We start from the raw sequence: 18,506 nt of genomic DNA on the forward strand, positions 1-18,506 counted from the left end.
CGCGCCGCTGGCATGGAGCGCACGGGCCGTGTGGGACCCAAACTCCCTGGAAGGGTGAAGGAAACGTTAAGAACTTAACGTGTGGACGCGGGAGAGTGCCCAGTCCCTCGGCGCCTTTGCTGGTGCCTCAGCGTTGATGCGGCCCAGGTGCCATGGCCGCCTCCCTCCCTCCCTCCCGCCGCCATGGCCGCGCGGCGCGGGCAGCGGGCAGGACAGACCCCCGGCGCTGCGGGCGGGCGGCCGCCTATCTCTTGTGGCCCTTGCTCCGGCGCTTGGTGTGGTTGGCGACGGCGTGGGCGTCGCGGCGCGAGCAGAAGTGCTTGGCCACGAGCTGCCGGCACTGCTCGCAGCGCACCGTGCAGCACCAGTGGAACTTGCAGTTGCAGCTGGCCACCATCTCGGCCCGCCGCTCCTCCACCTTGAGGCCGCACTCGGTGCAGAGCCGCCGGCAGCTCCTCTTCTCCCACTGCGAGAGGTTCTTGCCCGTCTGCAGGCACTCGCGGCCCTCGGTGCCGTGGTGGCCCAGGCTGGCGTTCCTGGTGCAGTAGTCGGGGGAGTCCTCCAGGAAGACGAGCTCGGTGGTGTGCACGTTGCTGAAGGCCTCGGCCGTGGCGCCGCGGCTCTCGGCGCTGTTGCCCGCTCGCATCCGCCGCTTGTCCATCTCCAGCTTGTGCGCCTGGTCGTACTTCAGCTTCAGGTAGTTCCCGATCTCCCGAAAGTCGGCGAGTTGGAGCCAGCACGTCTGGATGCTGCAGCTGCCCGACACGCCATGGCACTTGCAAGCCCTCTTCATGGTTGCCTTCACCGCCTTGGGGGCAATAGGGAGAAAAGTTACGGAGCTATCGGCACCTAAATCTCAGAAACAGGCCAAGAGGAATTTCTGCTTTTGAGGCAAATGTGGCTCATGCTGGACGTGACTTCAGGTCATGCCAAGACACAAACAGCTGCTGCTCATTCAGGTTCTGGCAAAGATCCTGTGTCCTTGCCAGGTACCAGGTGGGCACTAGCTCTGGTCTCCAGCCCAGGTCGTGTCCTCTTTGTGCTGTCTGGGCTGCAGGTCACCTGGATCATTGGCATATCAACCCGCCGTCCTTCACACAGATTTCATTCAAAACGTGTGAAACAGCACGACGGGATAATCATACTCGAGCTTTATGCATCTCCTCCGGGCCCAGCACTTCACAGATATTATCTACCCATCTCTCGCTCTCTGGTATTTATAAGGTCCCAATCACTGGTATCTCGGCGAGATTAAGCCCCGGCACGCCCTACGAGATAGGCATGTAAAGTGATGCCCTCCTTGTTTTTACAGACGAGGAGGGTTTTTGGCAAGACGCCGGGAGCTGGTGCGGCCCCGTGGGGAGCGGGGGCAAGCGGGAGCCGGCTGCAGGCGTCTCGCTCGTGTGGGCTTTTCCCCCTGCCAAACGGCTCGGAAATGCTTATTGCAAGAAAGCGAGGCAGTATAGACCATATGGCTCTAAATAAGCTGCCTGGGTTAGCAGGTACCTGCGTTGCACCAAGCTGCAGAAGCTGCAAGCAGAAATGCAGCTTGTGGGGGCAGATTAAAAGTTAGATTTTTGACTATTTATTCCCCCCTTGCAAGCAGTGCAGATCGGCATAGAGGGTGAAGAACCAAACCCCAAGGTATTTGATTGTGTCCAGCTACACCTTCAACAGGGCTGATAACTTTTCCTTAATATTTGACTCACCAGTCTCCCGACCTCGTTGTTGTGCAGGTTAATGAGGGCGCGCGTGTCGTGCCCCGTCTCCAGAGCGTCCACGAAGAGCTTGGAGATCCTCTCGCCGAACTCCACGTTGTCGCTGCAGCCGCCCCAGACCCAGCCTCGGCCACCTGCAAAACCCACACGCTCTTCGAACCGCCAGCAGCCGGAGCAGCTTTGGACGCAGGGGTCTAGCTGTGCCCGGGCGCTTGTGGCGGGGGGTCCCCGCGCCACGTCCCGCCTCACCGACGCGGCCGTTCCTGGAGTCGTCGCAGCCACAGCTCTCGAAGTCGCCCAGGCTGCAGTTCCTGGTGAGCGTGTACATGACGCCGGCCGAGCTGATGGCGTGCACGAAGGACGTCTCCCTGGTAGCTAGCAGGAGAGGGGCAAAAAGGAGTTGTCACGTGAAGCAAGCGTGACATCCCTCCTGTTTTATCGGGAAAGAAGCTCTCCTGCAAAGTCTTCAGTTCAATGCAGAAAAAGGAAGGAGAAAAACATACACATGCAGCCATTTGTGCAAAAGATAAAGCGCTGCAGAAATTAAAACCTCCATAAACTGCAGAGTGCTTGTGCCTGCAGAGGCCTCAGCCTGGAAAGCTTCAGCAACTTGGCGCTGTGTTATCCAGGTGTCCGCGCGTGGCACGGAGCTCTTGGCAGCGCTGTCGCTGCCTTCGCCTGGCGCGTGGCTTCCCCCGTTCCCCGCTCGGGGGCTGTGCTCCGCTCCAGCTTTCGTCTCGGGTTTGCTCTCGCTTCGGGCACTGGGACCCCCTGTGCTAATGGCTGCCTAGGCCCACACTTTTATTTTAGCTTCTTTTGGGGCTCCAACCTGTTGGCAGCAGATGTGAGTAGAGATGCTGCTCTGGGGATGGGGGGAGAGAGGTTTATTGTTGTTAATAAGCTAACAAGCTATTGCAAGCTAACAAGGTTAGCTTGTTCGACTAGGTGGTGTTCAAATATATCCACATTTTTTTTTATGAGGACAGTTTCTGTTTTATATCCACAGTTTTCTTAGGACAGTGTCTGTCTTTTTCTGTCATCTTTCCTGTTCTTGTCCTCCCTGACAAGCTCTCGTGTCTCTATTGATCCCGTCCGTTCAATTCTGCATTGAAAAGTGGCTGGAGCGAGTGCAGAGCAAAGCACCGAGCGTGAGGTTAGCACATCTACAGGGACGGAAAGATGACACCATTCGCAGGAAAACATCACAGCTTGTGTCCACCTAATACAGCAGGGGCAAACAGCCTTTTGGGGGGAGTTGTTGAGGTTTTGGGGAGGGCACTTACCGCTGCGGAGCCGGTTGTGTGTGGAGAGCTGCAGGGCGCTCTCGGGGCAGTTCCAGCGCTCCCAGCCGAACTGGAACTTGCACTCCTCGATGCCGCTCTGCGCGCCCGCCGCCACGCTGCTCGAGTAGGTCAGGTAGGCCTGGCATGGGGATCAGCAGCCTGTACAACCCGCGCCTCCTCCAAACCGCCCACCAGAGCTGGCACCCAAAGGGCAGCAATCACTTCTCCCCATTACTCAACGGGATGCAGAGCCAGGACGCTCTGGGAAACCTGGCTCCTCGGGTAAGGAGTGTTTTATAAGTGTTTTCCCCATTTGCAAAGTGACACTGCTCTGTTTGCACATCAAACAGGCCCTGCGTGAATTACCTTAGGTCCTGTCATCAGAAAATTATTCACGGACCTGAAAGGTAGAAAAGAAAATGGATTGCTTAATCCGGTGATGGCTAAAGAGCATCCCTAAAAAAAAAAATATATGACTTAAAAAAAAAAAAAAAAAAAAAAAAAAAAAAAGAGCCCAAGGTGGCATCTCCTACCACGCGGCTGTCTCGAACGCGGCCCAGCAGATCCAGGCGATGCAGAGGAGCAGGGAGGTGTTTGCCTCCATGGCTGGCAAGGCGGGCGCCTGCCCAAGGTGAGCCCGGGAACCTGCTGCCCGATATTTATAAGGCGAGCGGGACCAACAGCTGCATTCCCCCCCGCCGCTCGTTTGCCGCCCAATGACTAAATGCGGCCCAAGAGCCGCTGCTCCAATGGGCGAGGAGGCGACGCCTCGCGCGCACTTCAAAAGGCAGCGCCCGGTGTCTCCGGGATGCTCCCGCCGGAGCGCAAAGTGCCCCGGCGGCACCCGGCCCCGCGGCCCAGCCCGCCAGCGGGCTGCAAAGCCCCCTTGGGCTGCACACACCTCCCGGGTCTTACCCATTCTCAGAGGTCCATTTAAGGGCAGTTGATCCCTTTATTTATTTATTTACTTGTTTTCTGCCCCTGCTCTCTCCTCCTTGCGATGGGTATCTTGCATTTCCAGCCTGGTTGCAGCACGCGCATCCCGGGAGTGCGGGGAGGCTCCGGTGCCCTCCCTGGGGAGCCACCCGGGAAGGCCAGCGGCTTTCCCCCACACACACGGTCCCAGCAGGAGCATCCTTACCCGAGCAAGCCTGGGAAAGCCACCCGAGGTGCTTATGGCCAACACCCTTATGGGCCACGATGCCGCGGGACTCTGTCAGATGAAACATCCCCGTCTGGTTTCCCCTGCGCGCGGCTGGGAAAACCCGCTGGCTGTTTTTTAACACAGCAGGAAGGGCGCGTGGAGCCGCTATGGCAATGCTGCCAGCAGCTGCTTGCAGCCGGAGCACTGAAGCAGCGGCGGGAGCGAAAGCCCTGGGTGCAGACACCGGCGCCGCAGGACCCCGCGGGTCGGCGCTTTCTTCCCTGGTTCCTGAGCGGGCCGGGCTTGGGAGAGCTGTCGGAGGCAGCTCCCAGGAGCAGGAGCGTCCCAGCGGAGGGCCGGGGACGCCTCTGCCCTTTGGCTGAGCGCTCTCCGTGTGCAAGCGCATTGTTTGGGGTTCCAGCTGTGTCCCTGTGGATCTCATCCCTGCATTGGGCTCTTTTGCAGCTGCTTTCGGTGCCTTGCTTCCCACAGGATGCCTGTTGGTTTGGGTGAAACGTGGCTGGGCCAGGGTTGCAGCAGAGCCGGCTGAGAAGCCAGAGCGGATTCCTAGACCAGCTCGTGGCTTAGAAACCAACTTGGTTTGGGTGAGCAAAGAGTGACTGCAATGAGCAGATATTTACATTGCTTTGCATGCAATTTGTAGGGTGCTAAAACACATCAGGGTGCCTGCCTGAGGTCACCACTACGAGCACACAGAGCCCCGTGCTCCGTGAACCCCCTGCACTTTGGGATAAACTCCCTTAAGGGCAACGCGAGATGCACTCGGGATCAGACACAAGGCAAGCGAGTTCAGGGGAGGCTGCACGAATCCCTCCTGCAGCGAGGAGCAGCCACTCCACGTGCCTGCCGAACACTCGGACGTTCGTACGGAGCAAACGTGGTCTGCAGCTCAAAGCGTGTGCCAGGCCGGCTGAGGCCAGCGCACTCGTGACACATGTGGGGCTGCGGCACCGATGGCTGCGGCGGGCGCAGGGGCCCGGGGAAAACAAGGCGGAAAACAAGGGCATGAGGAAACGCGGCCCCTTTGCTAAATTGCCCCGGGCAGGTGACACATTCGGAGCCCGAGCGTCAAATCCTGCATTGCCGCCCGCGTTACAATAAAAACCCACCTGGGTCATTAGAGCGGGGCCCCCCCGGGCGGAGACGCGGGGGCCGCGGCGGTTGCTGTGTCCGGCCACGGGGGTCTCCCCTCGGCCCCACACGAGGCCAGTGGCTCCATGTGTGTGTATATAGACATGTATATATATATAATATATATATATATATTTAATTTATTTTTAGTCTTCTGAACTTTAGCTTCCTGGAGCAAGGACAAACGTGTTTTGATGAGCAAACGCTCACTGGAGATGGTGGTGGAGCTGGACCTGGCTTTGCCCCGCACCGATTCCCAGGCTGAGCCCTCCCTGTTCGCTCCCGCTTGGGCCCATAGCCGCAGCCTGATGCTCGGTGCACAGAAAAGAAGGTTAAATAAGGCGGCTGGGTAGTTTTAGGAGCATCTTCAGGCACGAGCACAACTGCTTTTGGGTGCTGCTCTTTCCTGAGGGCTAACTGAGCGGAGTGGTGGCTGGGCAGCAGCAGGGGACAGTGTCCGGGCAGTGGTGGCCCCGCTCGCTGGTGGCGAGGCTCCCCCCTGTGGGACCTGCCCGCACGGCACTGACACCGGATTTGGGGGGCACGCTGGGTTATCCGGATCCCCTGCTCTGCGGGGAGAGGAGCTGGGCAGGACGGGAACGCCAGACAGCCCGGAGCACCTCGGCTCAGGCTGGAGCTGCCCAGGGCTAGCGCGGAGCCTCGGGAATGCGCTCGGAGGAGCACCGGGGCAGCTCCAGCCACCGCAGCGCTATTATAGAACTATTATAACGCTATTATAGTGCTATTGTGGAGCTGTTACAGTGCTATCATGGAGCTATTGGCTATTGCTAATCCCCAGAGAGCCGGGCGCTGCTCCTCGGCCGCGGCTCCCATCTCCACCGCAGGTTGTCCAGCCCAACGCGTGCCCTTGGCTGGAAGCCGCCGTGATCCTGCTGGGTGAATGTGTTGGAGACGGAGCTTTAGGTTTCAAAGGACAGCTCCTCATTTCCGTGATTGTGGTGGGAAAATCCCTGTGGTCCTGCAGTGCCCGGGAGCAAAGCCCAAGCACCCGGCTCAGCGGCTGCCTGCTCGTCCTTGCACGCTCTCTAGGGCATTAACCTCAACCTATGCTATAGGGCTCCTATATATATATATGTATATTTTTATATATACATATATATAACTCATATATATGTATTTTTATACATATATATCTAAAACTCATGCGTTTCTTTAACCCTTTCAGGAAGGGACACCACAGCATTGCCAGCCATGGGGGCACTGCTCTTGACGCAGCAGGACCTGGATCAACTCCCTGTCGGTGAGGCCGAAGAAGAGCAGGGCTCTTATTCTCGCTGACAGCAGCGTTATTTCCAGCTTCATGGGAAAACAAAGCAGCCCAAGGAGGCTTATTTTCCCCCAACAAGATTCTGTTTGAAAACACCCACTCAGAGTCACACGTTGTTTTTTTCCTTCCTCGCTAGTTGCAACTTTGCCAAATCCAAGAATGCAGAAAAAGAGCTGCCCGCTGAATGCAGCATTGAAGCAGCTCAGAATTCCCAAGTTCGTTGTTTTATTTTGAAGGCCTCAGTCTTTCTGTTGGGTGCCGGAGCTGGAAAAGGCCCTTGGCTGCCCTGCCCATCCCCTGTATTTTCCTGATTCCCAGTTGTTTACAAGCATCCTGGAGCCGGCAGCTGATGCATGGGGAGAGGTAGGGGCTGAGCAGTGCACGAAGCCTCCCTGGCAGCTCCCCTGTCCTGTTATGTGAACGGAGAGCACACGGAGCTGCGTCCCCCATCCTGCCCCACAGCACCAGCCCCGGGCGCCCCCATCGCACCGTGCGGGATGGCCCTGGGGGTGCTGGAGCTCGCGGTGTCCCCAGGGCAGCACAGCGGCCGTGGGGCTGCTGGTGGGAGCTGCCGGGCCGCACGGCGGCGCTGCTTGGAAGGCCCTTGTTTCCCTGCCATGTTTCACGATGGTAGGAGAGCTGGACAAAACCTGCCCCTGCTTATGGTGTTTTCCTCTCTCTGTGGATCCTCCTGCTGGGACTAGGTTAGCTCAGATGCTGGTTTTCTTTGGAGGAGCTGTAAGGGTGAGTGTTGTTAAAGACGAGACCAAGACCAAAAGCAGCCAAGGGCTGTTGGTGCTTAGCCTGAAGTCTCCCACCTGGAGCTTGTTGGTGAGCTGATGGGGCTGTCTCTATATGGGCTGCCCACCTGCGTGGGGGTGGTTTTTTCTGTGGTGGTAGTTGTTGCTGCTGCAGTGAATGTTGTAGGTTTCTTGTGTGGTGAAGGTCAGAAACAGCGTGACTGAGGTGGGTAATGCTAAGGAAGCAAGTCCTAGGTGGGCATGGAGAGTTGGGTTGGGTTTGCCTTGTTTTTGTAGAGCTCTTCTAATGCCAGGAACAAATATTTCCTTGTAGAATGACTAGAGTGGTGTCTCTCTCACTTGGCCTTGGGTGAACAGCAGCTCCCTGGTCTGTGGCCTGGCTGGCCCTGCAGGTGAGGGGTGTGATGCTGTTTGACTAAAGCAACTGAAAAACAGACCTGTCTTTGTTTTTATAAACTTTAATCTTATAATAATAACCCTATCATTGGGCCAAGTTAAGCAAGTAAAGTGCTAAGGCTTTGGTTTTACTGTATCAGCAGCAGCTCTTCCATCAGACCCATCCTCCTGTGGGTGCCCACGTCGCTCCTTCCATGTGCTGACTCTAGCAGCAATTTGCAAGGACGAGTGCCCTTGGGCCTTCCCAAGCAGGAGGAAGGCTGAGCTGCTGTTGCCAAAACAACGGCTCAGAGGAGCGAGGGTTGATGTGGATGGGTGCAGCTCCCTGTGCTGGTTTGCAGTGGGTGTCGCTGCCCTGTGCATTAACTCTGCTCCCTGCTTTAAGGAATGCTCAGCCAAGCAGGTATTTAAATCATATCAAACCCTCTCTGGCCATTACCTGGAATGAGCTGCACCAGAGTGTAGGGGTGAATGAGCTGCAAGGCAACAAGGCTCTTTTCTTTGTTTCTCAGCCCTTTGTATTTTTCACTTTTTAATTAGACGTGAATGTTCATAAATCCATAAGTCTCATAAATGAGAGCTTTCTAGGTGCCACACTAACCATTCCTCTTGCTCTGCACTGACACAAATCCGGACTAACAGTCTTTGAAGCCCATAGAATTATTCCTATTTTGCCTTGATGATCCAGCTGAAGTTTTAGTGACAGCAGTTTGTCTTCCCAGAGTGTGTTTTTGTGTGTGTGTGTTTACAATGACTGCAAATTTAGTCGCAGAGGTAACGTGATATTATGTTTCTGAGGACAGAAATGGGACCACAGTCAGTTTTGCCAACCCCTCCCCACAGCAGTGCGGATGCTCCTGCACCAGGAGTAACAGAGACTTGAAGCAATCTCCTTTGCTCTCGAGGTTTGTGCTCTGCCTCTGTTTGCTGTTGAGTATCTCCCTTTGTCTGCCCCCATCTCTTGGTGAATATTTATTATTTTCTTTCCTTCTCCCCCTACCTGAGCACCATGTGCCCAGGCAGAACTGCTTGGCATCCCTCTGCTCAGAGGGGTCATCTTCAGACACCAGAGCAATGCAAATGGGACACGGTAAGAGTCACAGGGTAAACTACGATTTCAGCAAGAGGCACAGACAGCTAATCAGAAGAAACCTGTTTATTGTGAGGTTAGGAAAACAATTTTTGTAGGCAAATTGCTTTTTGAGGTGGGGGGGACAAGTAATAGGGTTGATACAGAACTTGGAGTTACAATTTTAAGAGTACAAATACAAAATTCCGTGTTGAACCAATGCAAAACAAACTTTCCCGAAGAACACAAAATGAACAACTGCTTGTTAAATTAACCGGACAACAAACACATAGTAAGAAAAAGGGGCAGAACCCCAACTTGGAAGCCAAAACCCCACTGAAGAAGCAGCCGTGGCATCTTCCAGCTCATGCTCAGGCAGTGCTTTCGCTTTGCTTTTCCTGTTCAATAGCTGCCAAAAAAGAAGAAACAAACACAGGAAATCAAGTGTCATCAACAGCAGTTATGATGATTCAGCAGAATACAGATTTTGACAGTCTTTCTTATATCCAGGGAGTGTTATGAAGTTCTCAGAGCTTGGAAATGCTGCCTGTTCGGTTCCCACGGCAGTGCAGCAAGGGGTAGAGGTCAAGATGTACAAACCTCTCCTACACCTTCAGCTCCCACAGAGAGAAGAAACCTGCTGCTTGCCCTGTGTTTTGTTATGTGGGGGGGCAGAGTGTCTCCATGGCCAGTGCATCCAAATCCCGTGAACTGTTAACAACTAGAGATGCCTTTGGTTCCCCTTCTGCTCAGAGATGCTTTTAAAGGAAACTTAAGGTGCGATCCAAATGCAGAGAAGCTGCCATTTACGTGTCCAAAGCTCAGTGTGAATTACATCTCTCTTTGGCTCCCCACATGTAGCGGAGAAGAGTTCGCCTGGAAAAGCTGTGGGAACAGCTCTCTGCTAGGGCAGGATCCTTGTGGGACGTGCAAACTCAGCAGTGTCTCCTGCCCGTCACCCAGTGGAGGGCAGCAGCTCCTGTGCTTGAGGAGACGCTCAACGTGGTGCCTGGGCACCCTCTGGGAATGCTGCCCCAGCAGCCAGGGATTGCAGGAATTCCCTCCCTATCCCGGCCTCGGAAGAGACGGCTACCCTGGCAGTTACACCCAGCTGGATCCTGCTACCTGCAGGAAAACTGGTCTTAATTTCAGCAAGGATCAATCCCAATGGGAAGAATTCCTGAGACAAAACTCCATGTCTGTAATAACTGCTCATATCTTTACAAGCCCAACGTATCGCATGAGCCTAGGTGTTATTCCCAGTTAAAGTCTGGAATGAGTTTGAACCGTTAATCCTATGATTAGTATTCATTTGGCATATCGACTGCGATACGGATTGCAGCCTTACTATTCTTAGTACAAATAGCCTTATAAGCACTTACTTTCTTTGGTGGGCAATGGGTTTTTTTCTCTGGTTTCTGTCTTCTTCAGTTTGGTCTTGTCAAATGTTTCAATTTCTGCAAAATCTGGTTTGTCGGACATGATGGGTCCTGACAAAGGAAGAGCAAACACACCCGTGGCTTTATTTGCCAGTGCTGTGATATCAGCCATCTGCAAAGCATTTTCTGCTCTAAAAATGAAAAAAATCCCTTAAAAATGTTCATCCAAATACAACACGAATCTAACACCTCAATCTGGGATCTGTTCATAAAGCTCTTTCAAAGCAAAAGAGGAAAGATATAAAGAGATATTTGTCTAGATTTCTCTGAAAAATCATATCCTGAACACAGAAACAAAAAAATTTTAAGTAAAGACAATGCATTAACTGACAATAACCCACCTCCCCTCCTGACATAAACCTCTACTTTAATACTGGAAACCAGAAAGTCTCCAATTAACCAGTAATCCAATGAGAGCAAATAGTTTGAATTATAATGTTTTAATTAATAGGATTTTCCCTTTAATTCTGAGCACGCTAACCTAAGTACATACATACAAACATACCTATCTGGCTTAGCTGCTGTGTTCACTTGTGCTTAACAATAGGCAGGCTGGCTCACAGAATCCTTTGTTTGCTCTCACGCTCAATATTCAAGTCGCACGCTCAGTGTTTTTTGATTATACCCTATTATAAAAGAAATCCATTAAAAAAAAAAACCTGCATTAAACACTCTGCCTGTCAAAACTTTCCTAGCCTAATAGCTGCTTTTAATAGAAATCCAAGATAAAATTCATCCTGTGTGTTAATCCACTGATTTCAACGGAGCTCCCATCAAGGAGGAATTTGGCCCAGAGGCTACAGCTAGAATTATATTTTTTCCTTCCTCAAGACATCCTGATTTCATTGCTAGCCACGCTGAGACAAGAGAAGTAAATATGCACAGGCAAAACGAATGAAAAGCCACTAAAACCACATGTCGTTACCGTCTGGCTGCCTTCTCCTCAGCTGCCTGGTGCCCGTCTGAGGCGGTGGGAGTTTAGAAAGGTCACGTTAATCCCTCCTCTCTTCCTCCTGCTCCCCACTCCTATCGCTATTAATATTGATTAGGTCGCTGCTGGGATTGCTCAGCATTCAAGAAAAGGACAGATCGGCGCTGCGGAAATTGGATGAGGGACGGGAACAAAAAGGTGACTGTGGAAAACTGCCAAAACAGATTTTTTTTCCTTTTTTCCCATTTGCCAAGGCAAAAATATTGAGGTTTCCCTTCCTGCTCTTCTTTTATAATACAGAGATTTGGAGTTGATTTGAGGCGTGGGGCTGATTTGAGGGCTGGCGTTGCAGCGCTGTTCTGTGCGTAGCTTTTGAGCCCAATTCTGCAGAATTTTGGGGAATCGCATGGGGCGTTTTGGGCGGAGAGGGCTCCAAGCAGAGGCGTGGGAGCTCTGCTGCAACCCGGGGCCAAGCCTAGAGATAAGCAACAGTGTGAGCCCTCAGCTGGAATGTGTCCTGAAGGGAAGAACAAAGAGCCTTTTATTCCCACCCGTTTCAGGAGCTGCAAAACCACCCGATACACCCTCCTTTGGCCCCAGGTGCTCCCGCTCTGCAAGCAGGACCTTGGGAGCTGACCTTTCCGCAGCGACTGTGCGAGAATCCCTGTTTGTGTATCCTGCTCCCTGCCTTCCCGCTGTGCTCCGGGCGGGAATAGCACCTGGCTCACTTGCAGGGAGTCAGGAAGGGAGGAATGCTGAGCGGAGAATATCCCGTAGGTGCTGAGTGAGGCAATTTCTGAGAAGTCTTTAACGTGGTTAATGGCTCTCGGGTGCATTTGGCTCCGTTGCAAGATGCACTTGGCATTAAGAGGAAAATCTGAACGGGGAAGGGATGGTTTGGCCCAGGGATGTTGTCTGCAGCCACCGCCTCCAGCTCCTGTAAGGGCTGTGTCAGGCTACGAGGTCTCCTGTCTGTGTTTCTCAGCCGTGTTTCCTCATCTGCAGTTTGAGGAATCCCTTTGCAAGACCCTGCAGTTTGGGAGGGAAGGGCTGCGTGCGTCTTCCCAAGCTGCTGCGTTGGGTTTCATCTCGTATAACTCCAGGTATCTCCACCTGCATTTCTTGCCTGGACTCCTTGATAGTCAAAGGAGAGAAATGACACTTCTACAGTGCCAGTCAACTGATCTATTTGAGACATCTAACTTGGGATGAGGTTAATGTGTGCTGGGAGTATCTGTTCTTCTCTGCTAGACAACAAGCTCAGACGTCTACTGGGCAGCTGTGAGAGCTCAGGGGCAGATGAAGGCAGCAGATTCAGATCCCCACAAAGGTCATGTGGATTCTTCTGTTGGTATAATAGGCACAGAGCATTTTTGAGGCTGAGGGTTGTGTGTACATTGGGAAAATGGGTGTATTTTGAAGGAATGAGTCTCTTTCCAATGTGTGTTTAAATTAAAATACATGAACACGCCAAGAAAAGATGATTCTTTTTACTCATGAGCATTCAGAAATAGTGGTTTCTGCCCACCCTGTGATTCTTCCTTAATCCGTTCCATTTTCCATATCTTCAGAAAACGCAATATTTAATGAGTGTCCTGGCAAAGGGCTGGCTGAGAGCTTTTCCTTTATGGACACATCTGCATTACTCAAAGTAAAGGAGAACAGAGAACCTTAGTGGTGGAAGAACCTGGATAACGCTGCTCTGTGGAGCTCCCGAGAGGGACCTCAGGACTGTGCAGACCTGGACGTGCTGCTTCCGGACCTGACGCTGTCCCGGCAGGAACAGAGCTACCTTTTTGTGAGGATTAAAGGCTCGGTTAGCTTGCACACAGCGGCTTGGCTGCCTTTGCACCTGCACCAACCAGCCGTGCAAAATCAGTTTTGCTGCCTACCAGTAATGCTTCGTGTCAGGACATAGTTGCCTTCTTTCCCTCCCCTTGCTCCAACTAATTGTCATAAATAGAAAGCTGTGTTCTTGACTGAAAACTCCCGGGAATAGGCAGGAAGGCAGCTGCTGGGTGAATATTCAGTATTAGGCATGGCTGAGATTTGGCACTGAATAATCTTAGCGTCTGCTTAAAGAGACAGCAATAACCTCTGTTAGGCTGGACACTAGATGTAGAAGATCCTGAGTTTGGAAAAATAACTTTAAAATGCAACCTGATTTGTGAATTCATGCAGTTCACAAGTGAAAGTTCGTAAATAGTGACTACCTCTTTTTTTTCTTTTTTTTTTCTGTTTTTTTTTTTTACAAATGACGATTAGATTCTTCTAATGGGATCTATACAGGAAAACCATTTTTGTTTTTAGAATAAATTCTCTCAGATATAAAGTGCACTTGGAGTATTTAGGACACAGAAGCAGAAGAATCTGGGTACGTAATCAAGGGCTCAGCATTCACAGCAGAACTTTGGCTTTTCTGAACAAGCCAGAACAAGGTGGTCCTTCTTGTTCTTTCACCACTGCTGTTCTAAGTGTCCAATTTTGGGGCAATTCTAGTATTAAAAACAGCTTGGGCAAATTGTTTGGGTTTTTAAATTGAAGATGACTAGGTTCTTAATTGATACTGGGTTGGGATTTTGAGGAAAATGCAACTCTGTTAGTCCATGTAACATAATTATAAGAAATTATGTTCTTGCTGTCAGTTCAAATCAGTAGCTCCTCATCCTCAGCAAACACCTTGACCGTTGCACAAACTCCCTGTCAAGTCTCTGCAGCTCATCCGTACGGTGCTGCGGTCAAGCTGTGGTCAAATGCATTTATTGCTGGATTCAAACCTTGTGTTTACATTCCCTGTGTGGTACAGCCCTGTGGGGTTTCCTTATGGAACGTTTTGTGTGGAATTTGGCCTGGAGGTGCTCCAGGATGGTGAGCACGTGGCAACGGGATGAGCTGGTTATGGGAGGGAGAGATGGAGGGGAGATACCTTCCTCGGACACCACGACCTGGGAGTTGGAATGTTCTTCCTGATACCAGCCTTGAAACAATTATTTGGTAGAACGTTTTGAATGGCAGGATTTCAGCATCACCACCTCCTGTGAGAGGAACCTAGCATTGAAATGATCCTCCTAACACTGAACCACAACAGTCTTTAGGTACATGGAGGCAACTGACTGATGTGTCATATAGAAAGGGGAAAAAATGCTAAGCCAACAGAGCAAGTAAAAGAGGATCTATAGGATCTTTAAAGATCACAGACACATAAAAGTGTGAAAAAAACATATTTGTAGGGTCATGTCTGAAAAATGCCACAAATACAGTGTAAACTGTGTTTTATTTCAGCCCACTGCCAAAAGATGAAGGTCTGAGTCAAATGTGCCAGGACCAAACCCCTGATGGCAGTGAGTCACTTGCTCCTTAGAGCATGAGCGCCTTGCGGCACACACCACCGCGTGTCTGTCAGACACCTACGGAAAAACAGAGGAAAACAAACACTTGCTACCAGGATGCAGTAAGAGGTGAGAAGCAGCATTTACAGGCAGCTCGAGCGGGAAGGGAAAATGAGTGCTTGAGGAGAGAGGCTGGAGATTTGGAGTCTGCTGCTACAGAGTTTCTGTCCTCTGCTGCGCTTGGGACCAGCGAGCCCGGCCTCCCTTGGATGTAGTGACTCGTTTGGGCATAATCCTTGCAGGTTTGGGGGCCCATGTTTGGCACAAGCTGTGCCCTGGGAATGCCAAGTTGCACGGAGCTTGGGCGGAGGACTGCAAGAAGAGGGTTCCCTTCTCTTTGGTGTGACAGTGGCAATGAGATTGCACCTATTTCACATGGAAGCAAAGAAGGACGAGGCATCTTAACGTGAGCAGCCGCTCAGAGGAACAGACGCTCCAGCAGATCGGTGTCTGTAGCTGAGCCAATAAGCTGACACCACTGATTTTATAATCACATTAGTGCTGTCTCGAAGTAACACGCCCACTCAAATATAACAGTGATTTCATTTGCAAAATGTTGTGGTATTATTGGTGTTGAAGGTGGGGGATTAGTTTTTTTTTTTCTCAAGGCTGGAATGGCTGGGCCGGATGCTGCGAGCACCTAATTGCTTTAGGTTCAGTGAGGATTGAGCACCTTCCAGAAAGGTAGCAGGGCTGGGCTTGCTAGTAAGTATTAGGAGGTTCCCCTCCCGGGCGGAACAGAAGGAGGCCTAGAGCTTCACTGAAAGGATTTTCTTAGTTCTCTTTGTGCCTTTTGTTCCATGCGGCTGCCAAGAAAAATATCCATGTTTGGGAATGGGGACAGGTTCCCAGGCAAGGAGACAATGAATCCCGGGGTGTGACCGGGCAGGGATCTCTCCGTGGCGGGATGGCCCTTGCACATAAATGCTCCATACGTGTCCTCCTCCGGTATACGCCTAGCCAAGGTGTTTTCCTTTCCCTATCTAGAGTGTGTTGAGGGTGAGGAGACGGAGAGGAGGTTTAATGGGGATGTCCTCCTGCCCTGGCTGTATTTTCCAGCCCTGTGTTTCCCAAATAGTTCTGAAATTCAGACTAGCCAGGAGTCCCATTGCAGCACAGAGTGAAAAGAGTAAAAACAACAATAGTTAAAGTGGAAATTTACTTTCCCCCTCATTTTTCATCTTATACAGCTCAATATGGGAGTGAATTTTTAAAGGTTTAGCCAAATAGAGCTTCCTGCAGCTGAACTTTCTTGAAACTTGAACTTTCTAACCCGAAGCTGTAGTGGGTCCTCTTCCAAAGCAAAGTGCTTGCTTTGGCCTTGCCTTCTCTAGCAAATGTGGCAATGTGTGCGTGCATTATTAGCAGGGGGAGTGGCAGTGTGGAAATTAATACAAAATATCCATGCACATGCTCCTCTCCCAAGGGTGGGGAGGGGAAAGAAGCATGTGATGCATTAGTCACATTACTTAATAGTCACATTACTTAATATGTTATAGAACACATGACAGCAGTGATATAAGTACCTCTGCGTGGAGCTGACCGCTCTGGAATTGGACATTGCACTGTCGAGTTTATCACTCATTGCTTTAAAGAAGGGGAAAGTCACTATTTTGCATTGAGATGACCTAGCCCAAGGATTAGACTGTGGCATCTAGGGTGCAGCTGGTGTAGCAAGATTTCATGGATTAATAATAATCAACTCGAGAGATGTACTAGCTCCCTATTGGGTTTATTTTGTCCGGAGGGAGAAAGGACCGTAGGTGTATCTGTTGTTTCAAGCCCTGCTGAGCTGTGTGCTGGGCTACTCACAGAGCCCTGTTATCCACAACTTCTGGGACGCAGCCCTGTGGGTGAATTTTTCACGGATGCCTCTGCAGCAGTTCCCTCTGGGTTGTAAAATCATTCCACTTCCAGCAGCCTGTGACTGCCTGGTAGCTTAGGGATCTGTTGGGTTTTGGGCAAAATCAGAAAACACAGTTGTTCAGCTGTCTAAGACAACAAGGGTGCTCAAGCGGAGAAACTCATCAGCTGAGTTCATGGAGATCAGTTTAAAAAGGCTGTTTCCAGACCAAAAATTGTTATTTCTACTGGAAGGGATGTATATATCGTCTTTTCCAGCATTCCTTCTTCCAGTTTTATAAACTTGCTATGCAGAGCAGGTTGGGCATGTGCACATTAGATATCGTGTACAAGGTCACCAGTAACTGCCACTAACACAGGGAAGTTGTAATCGGTGCATTCCACATTTGTTATCTATTGCCTGGTGAAATGAAAGCTTGTAAGTACACTATGTTACATGCTGGGTTTGTTCCCTAAGATCCAAAGGAAAAAGATTAGACTGTTTAGCCTCTTGATGGCTATCTCTGCATAACCTGGCCGTAGCAGAAAGTTTTCAGTAACTACTTTTAAGGCTTATTTTTTATAAATCTATATAAACAGCTATAGGCTTATTAAGGCTATGTCTGGACAGAGTTAACTTGATTCTGCGGGAGCTGCTCAGCCTTGTGAGTGAGAGCACTGTGAAATAACAGGGCAGCAGCAGCAGCGACGGTCGCGTTGGCAGCAGACGAACGGCACTTGCTCCAACTGCAAGGCAAGCCGAAGGCGCCGCTGAAGTGAAGGTCCTTCTAAGTGCAAAGAACAGGAATTTAAAAAGGATGAGGCCATTCAAGGTGTAATTCAAGATAACTTCTCGGTGGAAACTAGCTTTGAGGCATGGGCTTGTGTCTGTCTGCAGCTCAAAGTGGTGAACATGGACAAAAACAGCTAGGAGGTGAAAAACAAGTGTGCCATACTGTAATTTTTGCTCGTGCCTGGTGCACACGTTGGATAATTTTCCCCTTGGATGCATACTAGCTTGCATAAAATTCAAATTCAGCTGTCTGCAGATGGGGTGGGGGGAGTGTGGGAAGGGGAACAGAAGGGCGGAAATGGAACTGAGAAGATTGAATTAACCTTACGATGTCTTGAATTTCAAGGAGAGAAGAATTATCTCCCGTTAAGTCTGCAATCATGCAATTAAGACGTGAACAAGCCTCAGAAGCTACTTTTGTCCCATATTCCCAGACTTCTACTCTAAAGGTAGATCTTTCAAACTCAAGATTCAGATCTTTAAAAATATCCAAAAGCTGTGAGAAATGTGTAAATATTTACCTTCATCATACAATTCTGGTAGAAAACCAACTAAAGATATCTGACATTACATAGAACATGTGCCTTTGATACTGAATTAAGTTAAGAAATCCTTACATGTGCATCCAGTAACGGCAGACAGTCTTGTGGATGGAATATATCTTGGAAAAATCCAAGGGCATCTCTGTGCAGAAGGTTTCCTTTGTTAGTATGGAGCAAAGCTTTCAAAATAAGGTACCTTGAGTTTTGGTGCCCTTTTGGATATCATGAGTCAGAGGAACTGAACACTTGCTTTTCCTAGAGCCTTCTTTGAGAGTTAAGGGTGTCCATCAGTTCCAGATGTCTGGTGCTGGACACCCGGAAGCAAAATGTTTTAATGCTGGAAAAGAGGAACAAAGTAAAGTCCCAGTTCAGTGACATGCCTGAAAAAAAAAAATAGAGGAATTTTTTTTTTTTTTTTTCTACAGAATAATGAGCTGAGAAGTGTTACCATTTGCCGTTCCTTCTTTGGTGTTAAGATATCTGTAATTATTTTTAGAGGTCAATAGGGTCTATTTGAGACAAAAACTGAGCACTTTCAAGTCCAGGAAAGTCAAATCATCCGTGTGTACATAAATGCAGGAGTTATTTTTCTCCAAGTGAAAACTATAGACATACGATGCACAGATATTACAGCAGACCAAGTCTTGCTTTGCTATACATCAGATTTCCATGTTCTTTCAGTAAGATAATGATCAAATATGAAGGTAAAGAATTGTGCAACAGTTCTATCAAGCTTCAAACGTTTGGATGATATTACAG

The 18,506-nt window shown here is 50.3% G+C and overlaps 2 protein-coding genes across 4 annotated transcripts; both read right to left on the bottom strand.

Annotated features, from left to right (window-relative positions):
• Positions 1–244: 244 nt before the first annotated feature.
• WNT8A (Wnt family member 8A) lies at positions 245–3,605 on the bottom strand. Its single transcript, XM_026047548.1, has 6 exons — positions 3,535–3,605; positions 3,368–3,401; positions 3,002–3,140; positions 1,968–2,093; positions 1,710–1,852; positions 245–808 (listed from the first exon to the last, which is right to left on the bottom strand). Exons 1-6 carry the CDS (start codon positions 3,603–3,605, stop codon positions 245–247), a joined length of 1,077 nt encoding a protein of 358 aa, XP_025903333.1.
• Positions 3,606–8,907: 5,302 nt separating this feature from the next.
• Positions 8,908–17,998, bottom strand: LOC112954518 (thymosin beta-12-like). Of its 3 annotated transcripts, none has more exons than XM_026047698.1 (4): positions 17,823–17,998; positions 10,756–10,876; positions 10,194–10,301; positions 8,908–9,220 (listed from the first exon to the last, which is right to left on the bottom strand). In XM_026047698.1, the coding sequence occupies exons 3-4, from the start codon at positions 10,291–10,293 to the stop codon at positions 9,183–9,185; spliced, it is 138 nt and encodes a 45-aa protein (XP_025903483.1). In that variant the 5' UTR covers positions 10,294–10,301; positions 10,756–10,876; positions 17,823–17,998; the 3' UTR covers positions 8,908–9,182. The 3 variants fall into 3 exon arrangements, with proteins under 3 accessions (XP_025903483.1, XP_025903482.1, XP_025903484.1); XM_026047697.1 differs by lacking the exon at positions 17,823–17,998 and adding an exon at positions 11,176–11,344; XM_026047699.1 differs by lacking the exons at positions 10,756–10,876; positions 17,823–17,998 and adding an exon at positions 11,176–11,344.
• Between the last annotated feature and the right edge of the window lie 508 nt (positions 17,999–18,506).

This window comes from Nothoprocta perdicaria, unplaced genomic scaffold (assembly GCF_003342845.1).
Source record: "Nothoprocta perdicaria isolate Ctin4 unplaced genomic scaffold, notPer1 scaffold_5, whole genome shotgun sequence".
NCBI lineage: Eukaryota > Metazoa > Chordata > Aves > Tinamiformes > Tinamidae > Nothoprocta > Nothoprocta perdicaria.